This window comes from Ranitomeya imitator, chromosome 7 (assembly GCF_032444005.1).
Source record: "Ranitomeya imitator isolate aRanImi1 chromosome 7, aRanImi1.pri, whole genome shotgun sequence".
NCBI lineage: Eukaryota > Metazoa > Chordata > Amphibia > Anura > Dendrobatidae > Ranitomeya > Ranitomeya imitator.
This window is the reverse complement of record NC_091288.1, coordinates 144475378-144492338: the sequence shown is the minus strand read 5'-3', so window position 1 is coordinate 144492338 and position 16961 is coordinate 144475378. Positions and strand designations below refer to the sequence as shown.

At 44.8% G+C, this 16961-nt stretch overlaps 1 protein-coding gene across 2 annotated transcripts in view; it reads right to left on the bottom strand.

Annotated features, from left to right (window-relative positions):
- Positions 1–16961, bottom strand: part of DNAH7 (dynein axonemal heavy chain 7) — a 560306-nt gene that overhangs the window by 434113 nt on the left and 109232 nt on the right. For both annotated transcript variants that reach the window (XM_069733889.1, XM_069733890.1), the window contains one exon: positions 1713–1892. In XM_069733889.1, the coding sequence (XP_069589990.1) occupies positions 1713–1892 (180 nt within the window). The remainder of the gene's footprint in view (positions 1–1712; positions 1893–16961) is intronic.

The following is a 16961-nucleotide window of genomic DNA, read 5'->3' as shown; positions in this document are numbered from 1 at the left end:
GCCCACGGAAGACAACCGTGGTGGATAATCGCAGAATAATCTCCATGGTGAAGAGAAACCCCTTCACAACAGCCAACCAAGTGACCAACACTCTCCAGGAGGTCGGCGTATCAATATCCAAATCTACCATAAAGAGAAGACTGCATGAAAGTAAATACAGAGGGTTCACTGCACGGTGCAAACCACTCATAAGCATCAAGAATAAAAAGGCTAGACTGGACTTTGCTAAAAACATCTAAAAAGCCAGCACAGTTCTGGAAGAACATTCTTTGGACAGATGAAACCAACATCAACCTCTACCAGAATGATGGAAAGAGAAAAGTATGGCGAAGGCGTGGTACAGCTCATGATCCAAAGCATACCACATCATCTGTAAAACACGGCGGAGGCAGTGTGATGGCTTGGGCATGCATGGCTGCCAGTGGCACTGGGTCACTAGTGTTTATTGATGATGTGACACAGGACAGAAGCAGCCGAATGAATTCTGAGGTATTCAGAGACATACTGTGTGCTCAGATCCAGCTAAATGCAGCCAAACTGATTGGTCGTCATTTCATACTACAGATGGACAATGACCCAAAACATAAATCCAAAGCAACCCAGGAGTTTATTAAAGCAAAGAAGTGGAATATTCTTGAATAGCCAAGTCAGTCACCTGATCCCAACCCAATTGAGCATGCATTTCACTTGTTAAAGACTAAACTTCAGACAGAAAGGCCCACAAACAAACAGCAACTGGAAACCACCGCAGTGAAGGCCTGGCAGAGCATCAAAAAGGAGGAAACACAGCGTCTGGTGATGTCCATGAGTTCAACACTTCAGGCAGTCATTGCCAACAAAGGGTTTTCAACCCAAGTACTAAAAATGAACATTTAATTTAAAATTATTGAATCTGTCCAATTACTTTTGGTCCCTTTAAAAACAGGGTGGCACATGTTAAGGAGCTGAAACTCCTAAACCCTTCATCCAAATTTAATGTGGATACCCTCAAATGAAAGCTGAACGTCTGAACTTCAACTGCACCTGAACTGTTTTGTTTAAAATTCATTGTGGTAATGTCTATAACCAAAATTAGAAAAACGTTGTCTCTGTCCAAATATATATGGACCTAACTGTATCTTAAGCATAAAGAAGACGAGTACTGGGAGTGATGATATGGCCCCGCAGAGCCCTGATCTCAACATTTTTTTAGTCTGTCTGAGACTACATGAAAAGACAAAAGGATTTACACAAGCCTACGTCCACAGAAGATCTATGGATACTACTTCAAGATGTTTGGAACAACCCCTCTTCCAAGTTCCTTCAAAAACTGTGTGCAAGTGTACCTAATTCCTAGAGGAATTGAAGCTTTGATGCTGTTTTCAAGGCAAAGGGTGGTTACATCAAATATTGATAAGGTTTAAATTTTTCTTTTTTTCTTTCCATTTACATTTTTTTAATTGATAGAAAACTATTAACATTTCTTACTTTAAATAATTTTTTCCACACCTTCCTAAAACTTTTGCACCATTCCGTACATATCTTCAGTTGTGTTACTTGTTTGGGAACCCGTCATACTTGGTTACAAACTCAACTTTCATAGGAATTAATTTTAGGTAACAACCTACATGAATATCATAATGTAGGAAGGAGTAAACAGCGCATAGACTTTATGGCATATAAATACAAATGTGTGCACATGGTTGCGAAGAGCTAACATTTTAAACACTCACCCAATCAGAATATAGCTTTGATTCAATTCTTGGAACCAAACTGACCGCTTTAACCATCACATCAAAAACATTTAGGAATACAATTTCATAATCATTGAAGTCAGGTTCAAATTTTATTGCATCATTGTCAAGAATAGGTCTTATTATGAAGCCTGGATGTTCATAGATACGAACTGAACCCTGAAAAAAATAACAGAAAATTAATAATCATTTAGAAATAGAATTTCTAAATAATTTTAATTTAATAAATTTTAACTACTTCACTTTTAGAAAATGTAATTTGTAGCTCAAGCCAGTCACAAAGCAGTGTTCAAATTACACAGATTAAACCGTTTTTATATCTGGTCTAATATTCCTAGTTATTGAAGAAGAAATAAAGAGCATTCTTTCAAATGTGTAGAGAAAGGCCATATTCACACTTTGCGTTTTTTTTCCGCGGAACCGCGGCGATTTTGCAGCTGCGGGTCCGCAGCAGTTTCCATAGTGTTTACAGGAACCTGTAAACCCTATGGAAACCGCAAACCGCTGTGCACATGCTGCGGGAAAAACCGCGCGGGAACGCATCGGTTTACAACCCGCAGCATGTCACTTCTTGGTGCAGAATCGCAGCGATTCTGCACCCTTAGGAATGCATTGATCCGCTTACTTCCCGCATGGGGCTGTGCCCACCATGCGGGAAGTAAGCGGATAATGTGCGGGTGGTACCCAGGGTGGAGGAGAGGAGACTCTCCTCCAGGCCCTGGGAACCATATTTGTGGGTAAAAAAAAGAATTAAAATAAAAAATAAGCTATACTCACCTCTCAGCGCTGTACGCGGCCGTCCGGTCTCAGGATTGCTATGCGACCAGGACCTGCGGTGACGTCGCGGTCACATGACCGTGACGTCACGAAGGTCCTTCTCGCACAGCATCTTTGGAACCGGACCGCCGCCTGCAGCGCCGAGGAGATCGGGACGTCAGAGGGTGAGTATATCATTATTTTTAACATTACTATTGATGCTGCATATGCAGCATCAATAGTAGGGGTAAAATCCCGCAGCGGAACCCGCAGGACAAAACGTGATAAATCTGCAGGGATAACCGCAGCGGGTTTGCCCTGCAGATTTATCAAATCCGCTGCGGGAGAACCTGCAGGGACCCGACGCTATGTGTGAACATAGCCAAAAGGTTTTAATTGCAGTGAGTTAGCGATAACTGTGATTTCTTCTGTTTTTCCTTATTGTTACACTTCATTACTTCAAAATGTAACCCTTTCCCTGCCAAAGGTGTGTGATATCTGGAAGTGTATGCACAGTTAAACATGGCAGTTGGACTAGGCAGGAGATAGCTTACCTATGAAAGATATCCAAACATGCTTCTTGCACAAGTGTTGTGCATAATTTACTTTCCATATCTCTTTGCTTCATCAATGTCCTAGCTGCTGCTTTCTTTCATATCTACCTCAATTTAACACATTCTGTGCACTCTCTCTACATCAGTCCCTCTCGTCTCTCCTTTCCCATGTACAGCTCTCATGCTCTACACATATTTCTCAAACACTCTAAACCATCCACTATCACCATGCAGCACACAAAATGTTAGCATAAATCACTGATCCACCTGCACATTCTCTTTATTTTTCTTCTTTTAATTGCTGGTGACATTCCGCTGGCCCTCCCTTCCACTAATAAATATAACTCTCTCCCTGCTGCACAAGAAATTCCGTTAAGGTAGAGGTGTTGGTCTGCTGGCTGCTTTCATCACAATGTGCTTTCCAGGTTACCGCCCAGGACCCTAACTGATGCTTCCTGCCTTTGAGGTTCATTCTGTTAGATTCCTCAAATCCTTACTCCTGAATGGCAGTTGTATATTGCCCTCCTGGCAAAATCAAACAATTACTGGATCCTTTTGCCACTTGGCTTTCACACTTCCTATCCTGTGGCATCTCCATTCTCATCATGGGGGACTTTAACATCCCCATTGACAATCCACTCTCAAAATTCTGCATGCCATCTCCTTTCTCTAACTTCCTATCTCTAACCTCTCACACTTACTACTTCTCCTATGCATAAAGATGGGAATACACTGGACCTGGTCTTCTCCCAGATCTGGTCAGTGACCTTCTGTCTGTTTCTGTCAAAAACTGTTGCCCTACTCTGAACATCCCCTCTTACCACACTTACAGAAATCTACATGCCATCAATACCCAGCGGCTTCTGAACAATTTACAGTCATCTTTTAGTTCCAATCTCCCCCCTATCCTGTCTAAATGTAGCATTATTACATTAAAATAAGACATTGGAATGTGCCGTGAATAAAGCAGCACCTGCTACATGCAGAAAACCCCCAACACAGACACCAGCAAACCCTAGCACAGGCTGCAAACACGTTTTCTCCAGTAGTGCTATGGGTGTGCTGAGCGCCAGTGGACTTCATCCGCTATCCACTGATATGGAAGGGTTAATGTTTTTCCTCTCTGTTCTACATTTTGTTTAGTATTAACCAATATTACAGTCCCATATGCAAGTTTTCATATTTGGTCTAACATTTTCTTATCTCATATGCAATGTTCTGAGGCCCTAAGTAAACCTTGTTATGGGTAGTATACTGTGAAAAGTGAGATAAAAATAGTTATCATAACATGTTCATCAGAGGGGGATGGCAAGTGGAAATGGGATTTATATTGTCTGTAAATGGTATAAGAAGAACTATTCACAAGTGAATAAACAGAATTTATTTGCTCACAGATTGTATGTGCATTCCTTTCTCCAAGCTCTTGTAATTGTAAGAGCCTAGTCTCTAAATTTGGCCTCACTGGTAATCCCGTAATTTGGCTTTGGGTCAGAATAAAAACAGCTTCAACACCACCATGAAATCAGAAAACTCTATTCACTGTAAGTTTGAGCTCAAAACTTATAATTCTGCTCTCCATCTTGCCATCTGACCAAGCAAATCTATTTCACCACCCACATTACATCACTGACAATCCAAAACGATTCTTCAAAACTTTTCACTCCCTCTTGAGCCATAAAGTACAGACCCCTGTCACCAACCTCAGTGCTGATAATCTGGCCACCTATTTCCAAGGAAAAAAACCCTATCTATCAGTGTTACAATACCACCACTCAAGGAGTCTGATGGACACTGTGAATGACAGCTTTGCCGTCCTATGGGATAAAGGACTTGCTGAGCTCTCAGGATTGTGCTTGACATCTCAATGGCCAAATCTGAGGCTGAAGTGTGAGTATTGTGAATGACAGCTAAGCCTCCGCATCTGGCTGGGTCTGTGAGATCGCCTCCAGGTGTCATCTGCTCTGGGAGATTACAGGACTATTTAGCATTCTGACAATGGTTAGACCATTGCCAATTGTAGTTTTGCTCAAGTGGTGTGTGTTTCCCTTGTACTCTGAGTTGTATTTTGATTTCCGGTGCCGACCTTGGATTTACCTTTGACCATTCGTTTGACTTACCCCTTTGTCATTATCCGCTACCTTCCTGATACTCTGATCTTGGACTGGGACCTGACTAGCCTTTTGTCTTTTCCATTTGTCTATTACTAGTCCTCTTGGTACTGACCCCGGACCATTGGACTATACTGCCTCATGGCAAGTTTGTGAGTAGTGTCTAGCAACATATGTTAAAGTGCTGTAAAATTTTATATATGATTCCAGAACCTGTGGTAATCTGCATTTGCTTTCATTGACTGTGAGTCTCCAGTCAACTTCATAGATTCAGGACTGTTTTTAAATTAGGATTAGGAATAGTTAGATTAGAGAGATGTATTCAAATTGTTGCCATTGAAAGGACACAGTTACTCCAGAACTTTATCCAGCCGGTAACGGCTGAATACACACTTAGAGTGGAAACTAGTGACGAGCGAGTGTGCTTGATACTCGAGATTTCCAAGCTTGCTCAGGTGTTCTCCAATTATCTTGGGCGTGCTCGTAGATTATATTTGACTCCAAGCAGCTGCATGTGGATCGCCCCCAGACACAGGGCCGCGCGTTCTCGGTACCGGGCCTTTCTGGTTCGGTTCTGAGGCTGTCACGGTGGCTAAACCCGGTCCGCGACCCTGCTAAGGGGCGTCCAATAAAGGTGGTGCAGTCTGTCAGAGGTTCGTGACGCCACCTGTGGTGTTCGGTCAGGGTGACCGACCCTGCTGTGGGGTCCGCTGGAGTGATGGAATGGCAGCTGGATGGTATACCTTCCCACAGGTGAAGTATGTCCCCATGGCTTCCCAGTAAGGTGGATGGTGATGGTGTGAGGTGCAGGCAATAACGAGGACACAAGGTTGCAGTCTCTTTACCTCTTTACTGAAGACTTCAGGATCCTCAATCCAGAGCACGTTTAACAGGGCTATCAGAGACAGGCCGGCCTGATGGGCACTTCCAGAGTTTCCCTCGCAGATGGAAATCGTTGCCCACCACTAGCGCCTGTGTGTTGTAGTCCTACCCTGCTGAGCATTCGGAATAGTCCTCACAACTGCTGTTCTCGTTCGTTCGTTCTCTACAGCTCTCTCTCTCTCTCTTTAGTTCCAGATGTTGCTAGTTTCTCGTCCCCCAGTATGCTTTGGCTAGGACGCACCCGTATGACGGGAAGGCCGGGAGGTCTTCCGGGACCCTAGAGACGACCCTCTCCCACTGTTGCCCCCTATGTCTTCTTAGGAAATTTAAGGTAGACAGCCAACCTATAATTAACTGTCCTGTGGAGTTTGAAGTAAGGCCTGAAGTCAGTTACTCCCGCGGTGTTCCGGCCACCGGCTACACGCCTCAGTAGGATGTTGCCTCGGTCTCACGGCACGACTCCTACTGGTTCTCCTTTTTGCTTGATCTCGTTTACACTGTTCCACAATATCCTTCCTTTCTTGTCTCTTTCTTAGGATACGGCCGCAAGGTAGTGCAGGCGTGGTTCCGTAACGTTCTGTTCTGTTCGCTAGGCACCTGCCAGGTTCCCACGCCTGACAGGGACCCCCCTGTGTCTTCTCCCTGCAACACCCACTGCCACGGGATGTTGCCTGAATCCAACCCAGTCAGCTTCTGACTAACTTTCTATCCAACCCCTAGTTTTACCAGTGTGAGGAGGGGCCCAATAAATAAAGCCTTTTGCTCCCCCTAGTGGCTGAAGTGTGAAGTGTAATGTGTGCTGGTGATACCTGGTCAGGAGAATTCCTTCAGTGCCATCAGACGTACCATCACTCCCCTTAGTGGCAGAGTGTCATACTGCAACGACCAGATCTCTGGGGCGCTGCACATGATTTGTGGTTGGTAGCCAGCCCGAATACATGTGGGGATTTCCTAACAAACAGGCAATCCCTGCATGTGTTGAGGTTGTCTAACGGCAGCAAATCATGCAGCTGTGGGGACACAAACATAATCTACGAGCACGCCCAAGATACTCGGAGAACACCCAAGTATACTCAGAAAACTCGAGTAACGAGCACACTTGCACATCACTAGTGGGGACACTTCACTCTGAGCCCATCTCCTGCTATGTTTTGGATAATTTACCTCTTCGGTTGGTATTGGTGTTTCTATGGCTGCATATTCACAATACTGTTATTGATTGGTGTCAGAAAGATATTGTTAAGTGAAGCCCTAATTGTCATAAAAAGTGTCTTAGTTCTGTACAAATTTGCTCTGCTAGTCTGGAACGTCTGCCAGAGTACCTGAAAGACCTCAGAGACGTGTTAATGGAAAAAGAGGCAGTGATACTACCTCCCCATCGTCCTTATGATTGCGCTATTAATCTTATCCCTAATGCCAAATTACCTAAAGCTCACCTATACAATTTGTCTGGACCTAAACATACTGCCATGAAAAAATATGTAAGGGCCTATAGTTGTTTTTTTGTGAAAAAGAAAGATGAGAGTCTTCGTTCTTGCCTTGATTTCCGTGAATCAAAACAAAATTACAGTTAAGAATACTTTCTCACTTCCACTCATCCATGATCTATATAATCAGCTTACTGAGAATAAATGGTTTTATAATCTTGATCTTAGAGGGACTTATACTTTAACCCCTTAGTGACAGAGCCAATTTGGTACTTAATGACCGAGCCATTTTTTACAATTCTGACCACTGTCACATTATGAGGTTATAACTCTGGAACACTTTAACGGATCCCGCTGATTCTGAGACTGTTTTTTCGTGACATATTGTACTTCATGATGGTGGTAACATTTCATCGATATTACTTGCGATTATTTATGAAAAAAACGGAAATATGGCGAAAATTTTTAAAATTTTGCAATTTTCAAACTTTGTATTTTTATGCCCTTAAATCAGAGAGATATGTCACAAAAAATAGTTAATAAATAACATTTCCCACATGTCTACTTTACATCAGCACAATTTTGGAAACAACATTTTTTTTTGTTAGGGAGTTATAAGGGTTAAAAGTTGACCAGCAATTTCTCATTTTTACAACACCATTTTTTTTTAGGGACCACATCACATTTGAAGTCATTTTGAGGGATCTATACGATAGAAAATAACCAAGTGTGACACCATTCTAAAAACTGCACCCCTCAAGGTTCTCAAAACCACATTCAAGAAGTCTATTAACCCTTTACATGCTTCACAGGAACTGAAACAATGTGGAAGGAAAAAATGAACATTTAACTTTTTTTAGCAAACATTTTACTTCAGAACCAATTTTTTTTATTTTCACAAGTGTAAAAACAGAAATTAAACCATAAATTTTGTTATGCAATTTCTCCTGAATATGCCGATACCACATATGTGGGGGTAAACCACTGTTTGGGCGCACCGCAGAGTTTGGAAGTGAAGGAGCGCCGTTTGACTTTTTCAATGCAGAATTGGCTGGAATTGAGATCGGATGCCATGTCACGTTTAGAGAGCCCCTGATGTGCCTAAACAGTGAAAACCCCCCACAAGTGACACCATTTTGGAAACTAGACCCCTTAAGGAACTTATCTAGATGTGTGGTGAGCACTTTGAACCCCCAAGTGCTTCACAGAAGTTTATAACGTAGAGCCGTGAAAATAAAAAATCGCATTTGTTTACACAAAAATGATCTTTTCGCCCACAAATTCTTATTTTCACAGGGGTAACAGGAGAAATTAGACCACAAAAGTTGTTGTGCAATTTCTCCTGAGTACGTCGATACCCCATATGTGGGTGTAAACCACTGTTTGGGCGCACCGCAGAGCTTGGAAGGGAAGGAGTGCCGTTTTACTTTTTCAATGTAGAATTGGCTGGAATTGAGATCGGACGCCATGTCGTGTTTGGAGAGCCCCTGATGTGCCTAAACAGTGGAAACCCCCCACAAGTGACCCCATTTTGGAAACTAGATCCCTTAAGGAACTTATCTAGATGTGTGGTGAGCACTTTGAACCCTTAAGTGCTTCACAGAAGTTTATAACGTAGAGCCGTGAAAATAAAAAATCGCATTTGTTTACACAAAAATGATCTTTTCGCCCACAAATTCTTATTTTCACAAGGGTAACAGGAGAAATTAGACGACAAAAGTTGTTGTGCAATTTCTCCTGAGTACGTCGATACCCCATATGTGGGGGTAAACTACTGTTTGGGCGCACCGCAGAGCTTGGAAGAGAAGGAGTGCCGTTTTACTTTTTCAATGTAGAATTGGCTGGAATTGAGATCGGACGCCATGTCGCGTTTGGAGAGCCCCTGATGTACCTAAACAGTGGAAACCCCCCACAAGTGACCCAATTTTGGAACCTTGACCCCCCCATGGAACTTATCTAGATGTGTGGTGAGAACTTTGAATGCCCAAGTGCTTCACAGAAGTTTATAATGCAGAGTCGTGAAAATAAAAAATATTTTTTTTTCCACAAAAAAAGATTGTTTAGCCCCCAAGTTTTTATTTTCACAAGGGTAACAAGAGAAATTGGACCCCCAAAGTTGTTGTCCAATTTGTCCTGAGTATGCTGGTACCCCATATGTGGGGGTAAACCACTGTTTGGGCGCACGGCAGAGCTCGCAAGGAAGGAGCGCCGTTTTGGAATGCAGACTTTGATAGAATGGTCTGCAGGCATTATGTTGCGTTTGCAGAGCCCCTGATGTACCTAAACAGTAGTAACCCCCCACAAGCGACCCGATTTTGGAAACTAGACCCCCCAAGGAACATATATAGATGTGTGGTGAGAACTTTGAATGCCCAAGTGCTTCACAGAAGTTTATAATGCAGAGTAGTGAAAATAAAAAAAAACATTTTTCCACAAAAAAGATTTTGTAGCCCCCAAGTTTTTATTTTCACAAGGGTAACAGGAGAAATTGGACCCCAAAAGTTGTTGTTCAATTTATCCCGAGTACGCTGATGCACCATATGTGGGGGTAAACCACTGTTTGGGCGCATGGCAGAGCTCAGAAGGGAGGGAGCACCATTTGACTTTTTGAGCGCAAAATTGGCTGTTGTGTTTGGAGACCCCCTGATGTACCTAAACAGTGGAAATCCCCCAATTCTAACTCCAACCCTAACCCCAACACACCCCTAACCCTAATCCCAACCTGATCCATAATCCTAATCACAACCCTAACGATAATCACAACCCTAACCCCAAAACAACCCTAATGTCAACCCTAACCATAACCATAATCAAAACCCTAAATCCAACACACCCCTAATCCTAATCTCAACCCTAACCTCAAACCTAACCCTAATCCCAATACACCCCTAATCCCAACCCGAACCTTAACCCTAATCCCAAACCTGACCCTAATCCCAAGTGTAACCCTAATGCCAACCCTAACCCTAATACCAACCCTAATCCAAACCCTAACCCTAATACCAACTCTAACCCTAACCTTACCCGCAACCCTAGCCCTAACTTTAGCCCCAACCCCAACCAACTTCTAGTCTTGTGTTGAGCTTAGGGACTGCGGTCAGTACAGTTACCACTTCCTTCAGAGCTTGTTCCATGTTGCTCCTAGACCACTGCATCATAACACAACCCTAACCCTAGCCCTAAGGCTACTTTCACACTTGTATCGTGTGGCATCCGTCACAATCCGTCGTTTTGGACAAAAAACAGATCCTGCAAATGTGCCCGCAGGATGCGTTTTTTGCCCATAGACTTGTATTGCCGACGGATCGCGACGGATGGCCACACGTCGCGTCCGTCGTACACTGGATCAGTTGTGTTTTGGCGGACCGTCGGCACGAAAAAACGTTCAATGTAACATTTTTTGTACGTCGCGTCTGCCATTTCCGACCGCGCATGCGTGGCCATAACTCCGCCCCCTCCTCCCCAGGACATAGACTGGGCAGCGGATGCGTTGAAAAACTGCATCCGCTGCCCCCGTTGTGCACAATTTTTACAACGTGCGTCGGTACGTCAGGCCGACGAATTGCGACGGCCCCGTAGCGACGCAAGTGTGAAAGAAGCCTAACCCTAAATTTAGCCCCAACCCTAACCCTATATTTAGCTCCAACCCTAACCTTAACCCTAAATTTAGCCCCAACCCTAACCCTAAATTTAGCCCCAACCCTAACCCTAAATTTAGCCCTAACCCTAACCCTAAATTTAGCCCCAACTACTCCACCTGCTGGCCGGCAGAATATGGCGGGCACACTGCGCATGCTCCCGCCATTTTCTTTCCGGATGAAGAAGCTGGCGGCCAGGAGAAGAAGCAGGAGGACCCAGAGACACCGGTAAGTATAGCAGGGTCCCAGAATCCCCCTATTTCTCTGTCCTCTGATGTGCGATCACAGTTTAAGACCACTGGTTCACTAACCAGTACACGCTACACTTCAAACTCTTTGCTCATCAGATCTTTCAGATTGGGCCAAAGTGGCCTTCAAAATCCCCCATCTAACTGGGGAGGCTCTGGCATGACTCAACCCATATGAGAGAGGGGATCCTCTAGTGTCAAATCTCCCGTCCTTACTAGATGCGTTCTGTAAGGTATTTGACGGGCCTGGCCATGCTTCCTCAGCAGCATCTTCTCTCCTCTGACTGCACCAGGGGAACCTCACAGTGGGCCAGTATGCTGTACATTTCCACATGCGGTCATCTGAACTTGCCTGGAACAATGAGGCCCTGGTTGCCATCTTCTCGAAGACCTTTCTGGGTGAAGCTGGCCAGTCGTGATATACCCACCTCACTGGATGACCTGGTGTCTCTGGTAACATGGACAAACATCAGGTTTCAGGAGCATTCAAAGGAGGTAGACCATGAGAGAAGACCCGCACGCCTGGCACCCACCTTTCAACTGCCGGTCTTACAGCAAGCCTCTGCCTTGGCATCCTCCCCATAGTCCATGCAAGTTGACAGTGTAAAAATGGCCAAGCATCGTCAGGAGTCCCGTAGTGCCAAGGGAAGGTGCTTCTAATGTGACAGTTGTGAACCTGTAATCTGCTCCTTCCAAGAAAGACATGGAAACTCCAGAGCCTAGGGTCTGTTGGAGAGGCCACCTTCGGCAAGAATCACCCCTCTCCATCGCTGAATCTGTCGGTATCCATCTCCTGTGGCAACATTTATTTTGTTTAGTCAGCCTACATGGACTCTGGTTCTGCAGGTAATCTGGTCCAACAGGCCATTGTGGAGTGATATAAAATCCCAATCCAACATCTACAGGATCCATTGGTAGTTTCATCAATGGACAGAAAACCTCTGTCCAAATCCATCCATTTTGTTACTGAGCCTGTAGAACTTCAGGTAGGAATTCTACACTCGGAGAAGATTCCGCTTTATGTGCTGTCAGGGCTATCTCACCCTCTGCTTCTCAGCCTGCTGTGGCTGCAGAGACACGAGCCTGACAGGGATTGGAAATCCGGAGAAGTACTACATTGGAGTCAAGAGTGCCACGAGAGTTGTCTTGATCCCATTTGTCCTGCTTGACCTCCGGCCTCTCCGTCTAATTTACCTGGCTTGCTTGGTGCATATTGGATGTATGCTGATGGCTTTGACAAAAAGGAGGCTGAGACGTTACCACCTCATAGGTTGTATGACTGCCCAATCAATCTTCTTCCAGGTGCATCTCCTCCATGTGGTCGAATCTACACCGCCAAAGGATGAGACCCGAGCCAAGTCCAAATACATTAACGAGAAACTAGCCAGAGGCTTTATCTGAAAGTCAAACTTACCCGGCCGGAGATGGATTTTTCTTTGTGAATCAAAAGGATGGTTCACTTCAACCTTGTATCGAATATATGGGACTCGACCAAATTACGATCAAGAATAAATACCCTCTGCCTCTCGTCTCCGAGCTGTTTGATCATCTTAAGAGTCCCAGAGTCTTCACGAAACTTGACCTTTGGGGTGGTATATAACCTGATTCGTATTGGCCAGGGAGATGAATGGAAGACGGCCTTTAATACCCACGATGGCCATTACCAGTGTAGCGTCGGCATCTATGCCATCTGTGAAAATTTGTATTTTTAAGTGGGCACCATCACACAATACTGAAAAGGTCCAGTGGGATCACTAACATGCATGTAAAAAATAACATACCATGAGTTTTAGAGAAGAAAGTACATGCATACTGAGTGTACATCTATTGTATACATTGTTCACATTGCTGCCACCATATGGGTTTCATATATTGCATGTAAACTATCTGCACACTGTACACTGTGTGCATATTTGTTGTATATATTGCTCACATTATCGCTACCATATGGGTCCTACATATTGAATATATTTGATAAAATGACATCTGCAGCGTATATATAATACATTGTTTTGGTGCAAATTTGATTATAGCCAGGAACTATATATATATGTATATCTTAAATGAATACTATATTTTGAATATTGGATCTAATATGTATTTTCCACTGTGGAACGGTTTTTAGATGTTTTCAATTGTGTGTAGTATCTTTGGTGTGGAAATAAACTTTTTGCATTTTTGCCTAAATCTCTGCGGTGATCCTACTTTTATTTGCATGTACTTTCTTCTCTAAAACTCATGGCGTCTATGCCCTCTGTCCCTCTCCTCTGGCAGAGATGCCAGCGTACTCGGCCCCATCCTGCTCTGTCTCCTCCTTTCGGATTTGTAGTTGCACGGGGTGCGTGCTCCAAGTGCAATTCTCTGGGCACTGTGCTTAGCCAATAGCTGGAGGACACTTACTATTTAAGACACCTCTTCCAGCATGGAGGTGCCTGTGCAATGTTGTAAGTTTGTTCCTAAAACTCTCTTGTTAGTTCTCAGGTCCCTGTGCTAGTATTCTTGTATACTTACCTGTATATTAGCAATGCAAGCCTTCCTGCCTATCAGCCGTGCCCATTCATCTGTTCATCAGCAGGTCCTATCCGCATTAGACATTGTTCATCTGTTCATCAGCCGGTCCAGTCTGAATCCATGGTTTCCGTGTTCCTACAGTGCCTGTCTGCATCTACCTGTTCCTTCCTTAGGGCTGTCCCGGCTACCCATCACTATGGGGGCAACTGCCGTTTTCCAAGCTCAGTCTTGGAGTAGCACCGAGTTCAACCTCCTTCATATCTAGTCAGATCTCAGTTTCGTCAACCGCTGTGTATCTGAAGTCAGATTTGGAGAGGCATCCAGTTATGCCCATCCAGGCTTTCCTTGGTCCATGGCACAGTGGTTCCACCACCCAGCCCATTACAACAAGTATCGTGTTATGCTGTCTGGGCTCTGCAATGCCCCAGCAGTCTCCCATGAACTGGTGAATGGCATCTTACGGGACCTCCTCTACATGTGTGCGGTAGTGTACCTACATGACAACTTTGTGTATTCTCCCAATCTGCCTACACACAGGAGGGATGTTCGTCAGGTTCTGCAGAGATTAAGGTAGAACCGTTTGTACACCAAGTATGAAAAGTGCGTCTTCGAGCAGACCTGTCTTCTGTTCCTGGGATACATCATCTCAGAGACTGGCATGAAAATGGACCCAGAGAAGGTATCCACCATCTTGAAGTGGCCATGTCCTGATGTCCTGAAGGCTACCCAGTGGTTTCTCAGGTTCACAAATTACTACCGCCAGTTCATTCAACATTTCTCCTCCCCGACCACTCCTACTTCTGACCTGACCCAAAAGGAGGATAGTCCCAGGATATGGACTCCAGAAGCAGAGAACATCTTTGAGTGTCTAAAACAGGCTTTCATTTCTGCCCCTGTACTGCATCATCCGAACAATAATAAGCAGTTCTTTCTGGAAGTGGAAGCCTCTTCTTCTGGAGCCAGAGCCGTTCTTACCCAGAAGTTGCCTTCCGGTTGCATGGTAACATGGTTTCATGGTTTCCAAAATCTTCTCTGCTCCAGAATACAAGGCGATCGAGAAACTGTTGGTGACAAAACTGGCTCTGGAGGAGTGGCAATTCTTGCTTGAAGGAGCGATGCATCCAGCGATTATCTACACTGACCAAAATAATCTAGCCCATCAGTGATCCGCACAGCAGCTTAATAACCAACAAGCAAAGACGTCTCTGTTCTTCGCCTGCTTCAACTTTACTTTCTATTTTTGACCAGCTGATAAGAACGTCAAAGCGGATACACTCTCTCGATCTTTCCTGTTTTCCGAAAGATTATTACAGTTGCTATACTGGATCTGTCTCGGCTTCCTTACAGAAAGACTTACATTGCTGAACCAGACAGAAAGTGGGTACTCCTGTGGGGTCACATGTCTGAGTTGGCTGGCCATGCCGGACACAAGAAAATGGCACTCCTCACTTCCCAACACAACTGGTGGCCGACCCTGTGTAACAATTTTGCAGATTTGTCTAAGATAGAGGTGTCCAGTTTACCTCTCGCTTCTCTTCAGCCTACCATCCTCATTCCAATAGCCAGGTAAAATGGGCCAATCAGATCCGCAGCACTTCGTCAATGCCCATCAGAGTGACTGGGCCAAACTATTGCCTTGAGCCGAATTCTGATACAATAACCATGTGAGTGAATCATCTGTAAAATCTCATCATTTTTTGTGGTCTATTGTTAACACCCAAATATTCTGTTCCCTGTTTCCACTGCCTCCGATATTCCTGCTGTTGAATCCCTCGTCAAAGGTCTTTCTCAAATCTGGGAGTCCACCTTATTGAAGTCCTCTGAACAGATGAAAATAAACACAGACAGGAGACATCTGGATTTGCCTCTGTTTCATTTTTGGGAAAAGGTCTGGCTGTCATCCAGATAAGTCCGTCTCAAGGTACCCTCCTATAAACTGGGTCCTCGTTTCCTCGGTGCATTCGAGGTTCTAAAACAAATGAATCCTGTAGCCTACAAACACAAACTTTATGGATCTTCAACTCTTTTCATGTGTCTCTCCTCAAGCCTGTCATCCTTAGTTGCTTCTTCAAAGATCCAGGTACCACTCCTACTATAGTAAGCTCTGAGGACATTTTAGTGATTGAGAACATCCTAGCTACCAAGAGGTTAAGAGCAAAAAACTTTTTTCTCATGTATTGGAAGTCCTGATTCAGTCCTGAGAAGAGGTCACGGGAGCCCATGGAGAACATCCATGCTCATCTACTCCTGGAGAAATTTCTTGCAGGCCAAGAAGAGAGGGCGTAAAGGAAGGGGGGTACTGTAATTCCGGTGCATCTGCATTATACCACCCTCCCCCAGCAGAGACGCCGACTCAGTCACCACCATGGCCCCGAACTCCCTCCTCCGTCTCCTGCTGCTACTTCACAGGGTCTGAGCACTGCTCTCAGACCCACGGGCACTGTGCGTGGGGCACATGCAGTCCCACACTTAAAGGGCCAGCGTGATTCCAGTATAGCTGTCCTGTACATCAACAGTGCCCAAATAGAGCCTGTCTATCAGCCGTTCTGACCTGCATGTCTATCAGCCCTGCCCGCTTGCCTGCCAGTCTATCAGCCGTGCCCGCCCGTATACTTGTATATCAGCTATGCTCGCCTGTCTGTCTATCAGCCGTGCCCGCCTGCAGCCACCTACCAAGATATCAGCCATGCCCGCCAGTACCTGACTGACTGTGTCTGTCGTGCCAGTCACAATACCAGCCAGTACTTGCCAAGTCTACCATTCCTGCTTCTATTTCTTTGGGGGTCAGCTGCCATCCACTTGAGGTCAGTCCTGGTGTAGCACCTGGTCTCTACTTCCTAGCCTCTTCTCGCATCGCGGTATCCTCAGCTGCCATCTATCCAAGGTCGGATTTGGTGAGGTTCCTAGTCATGCCCCTTGAGGCTCTCCTCTGTTCTCGGAACAGTGGTTACACCACTCAGTCCTTTATAGCTTTATCATGCATCCTGGATTCAGTTTCTCCCCCAAAACCTCCACCCCCCATTCTTCCTCAGGCTAGGGTGGTTTCTATGGTATCCTCAAAGTTGGAAGCACAGATCAGTGAAGTCAAGTCGTTGGCTCCTTCT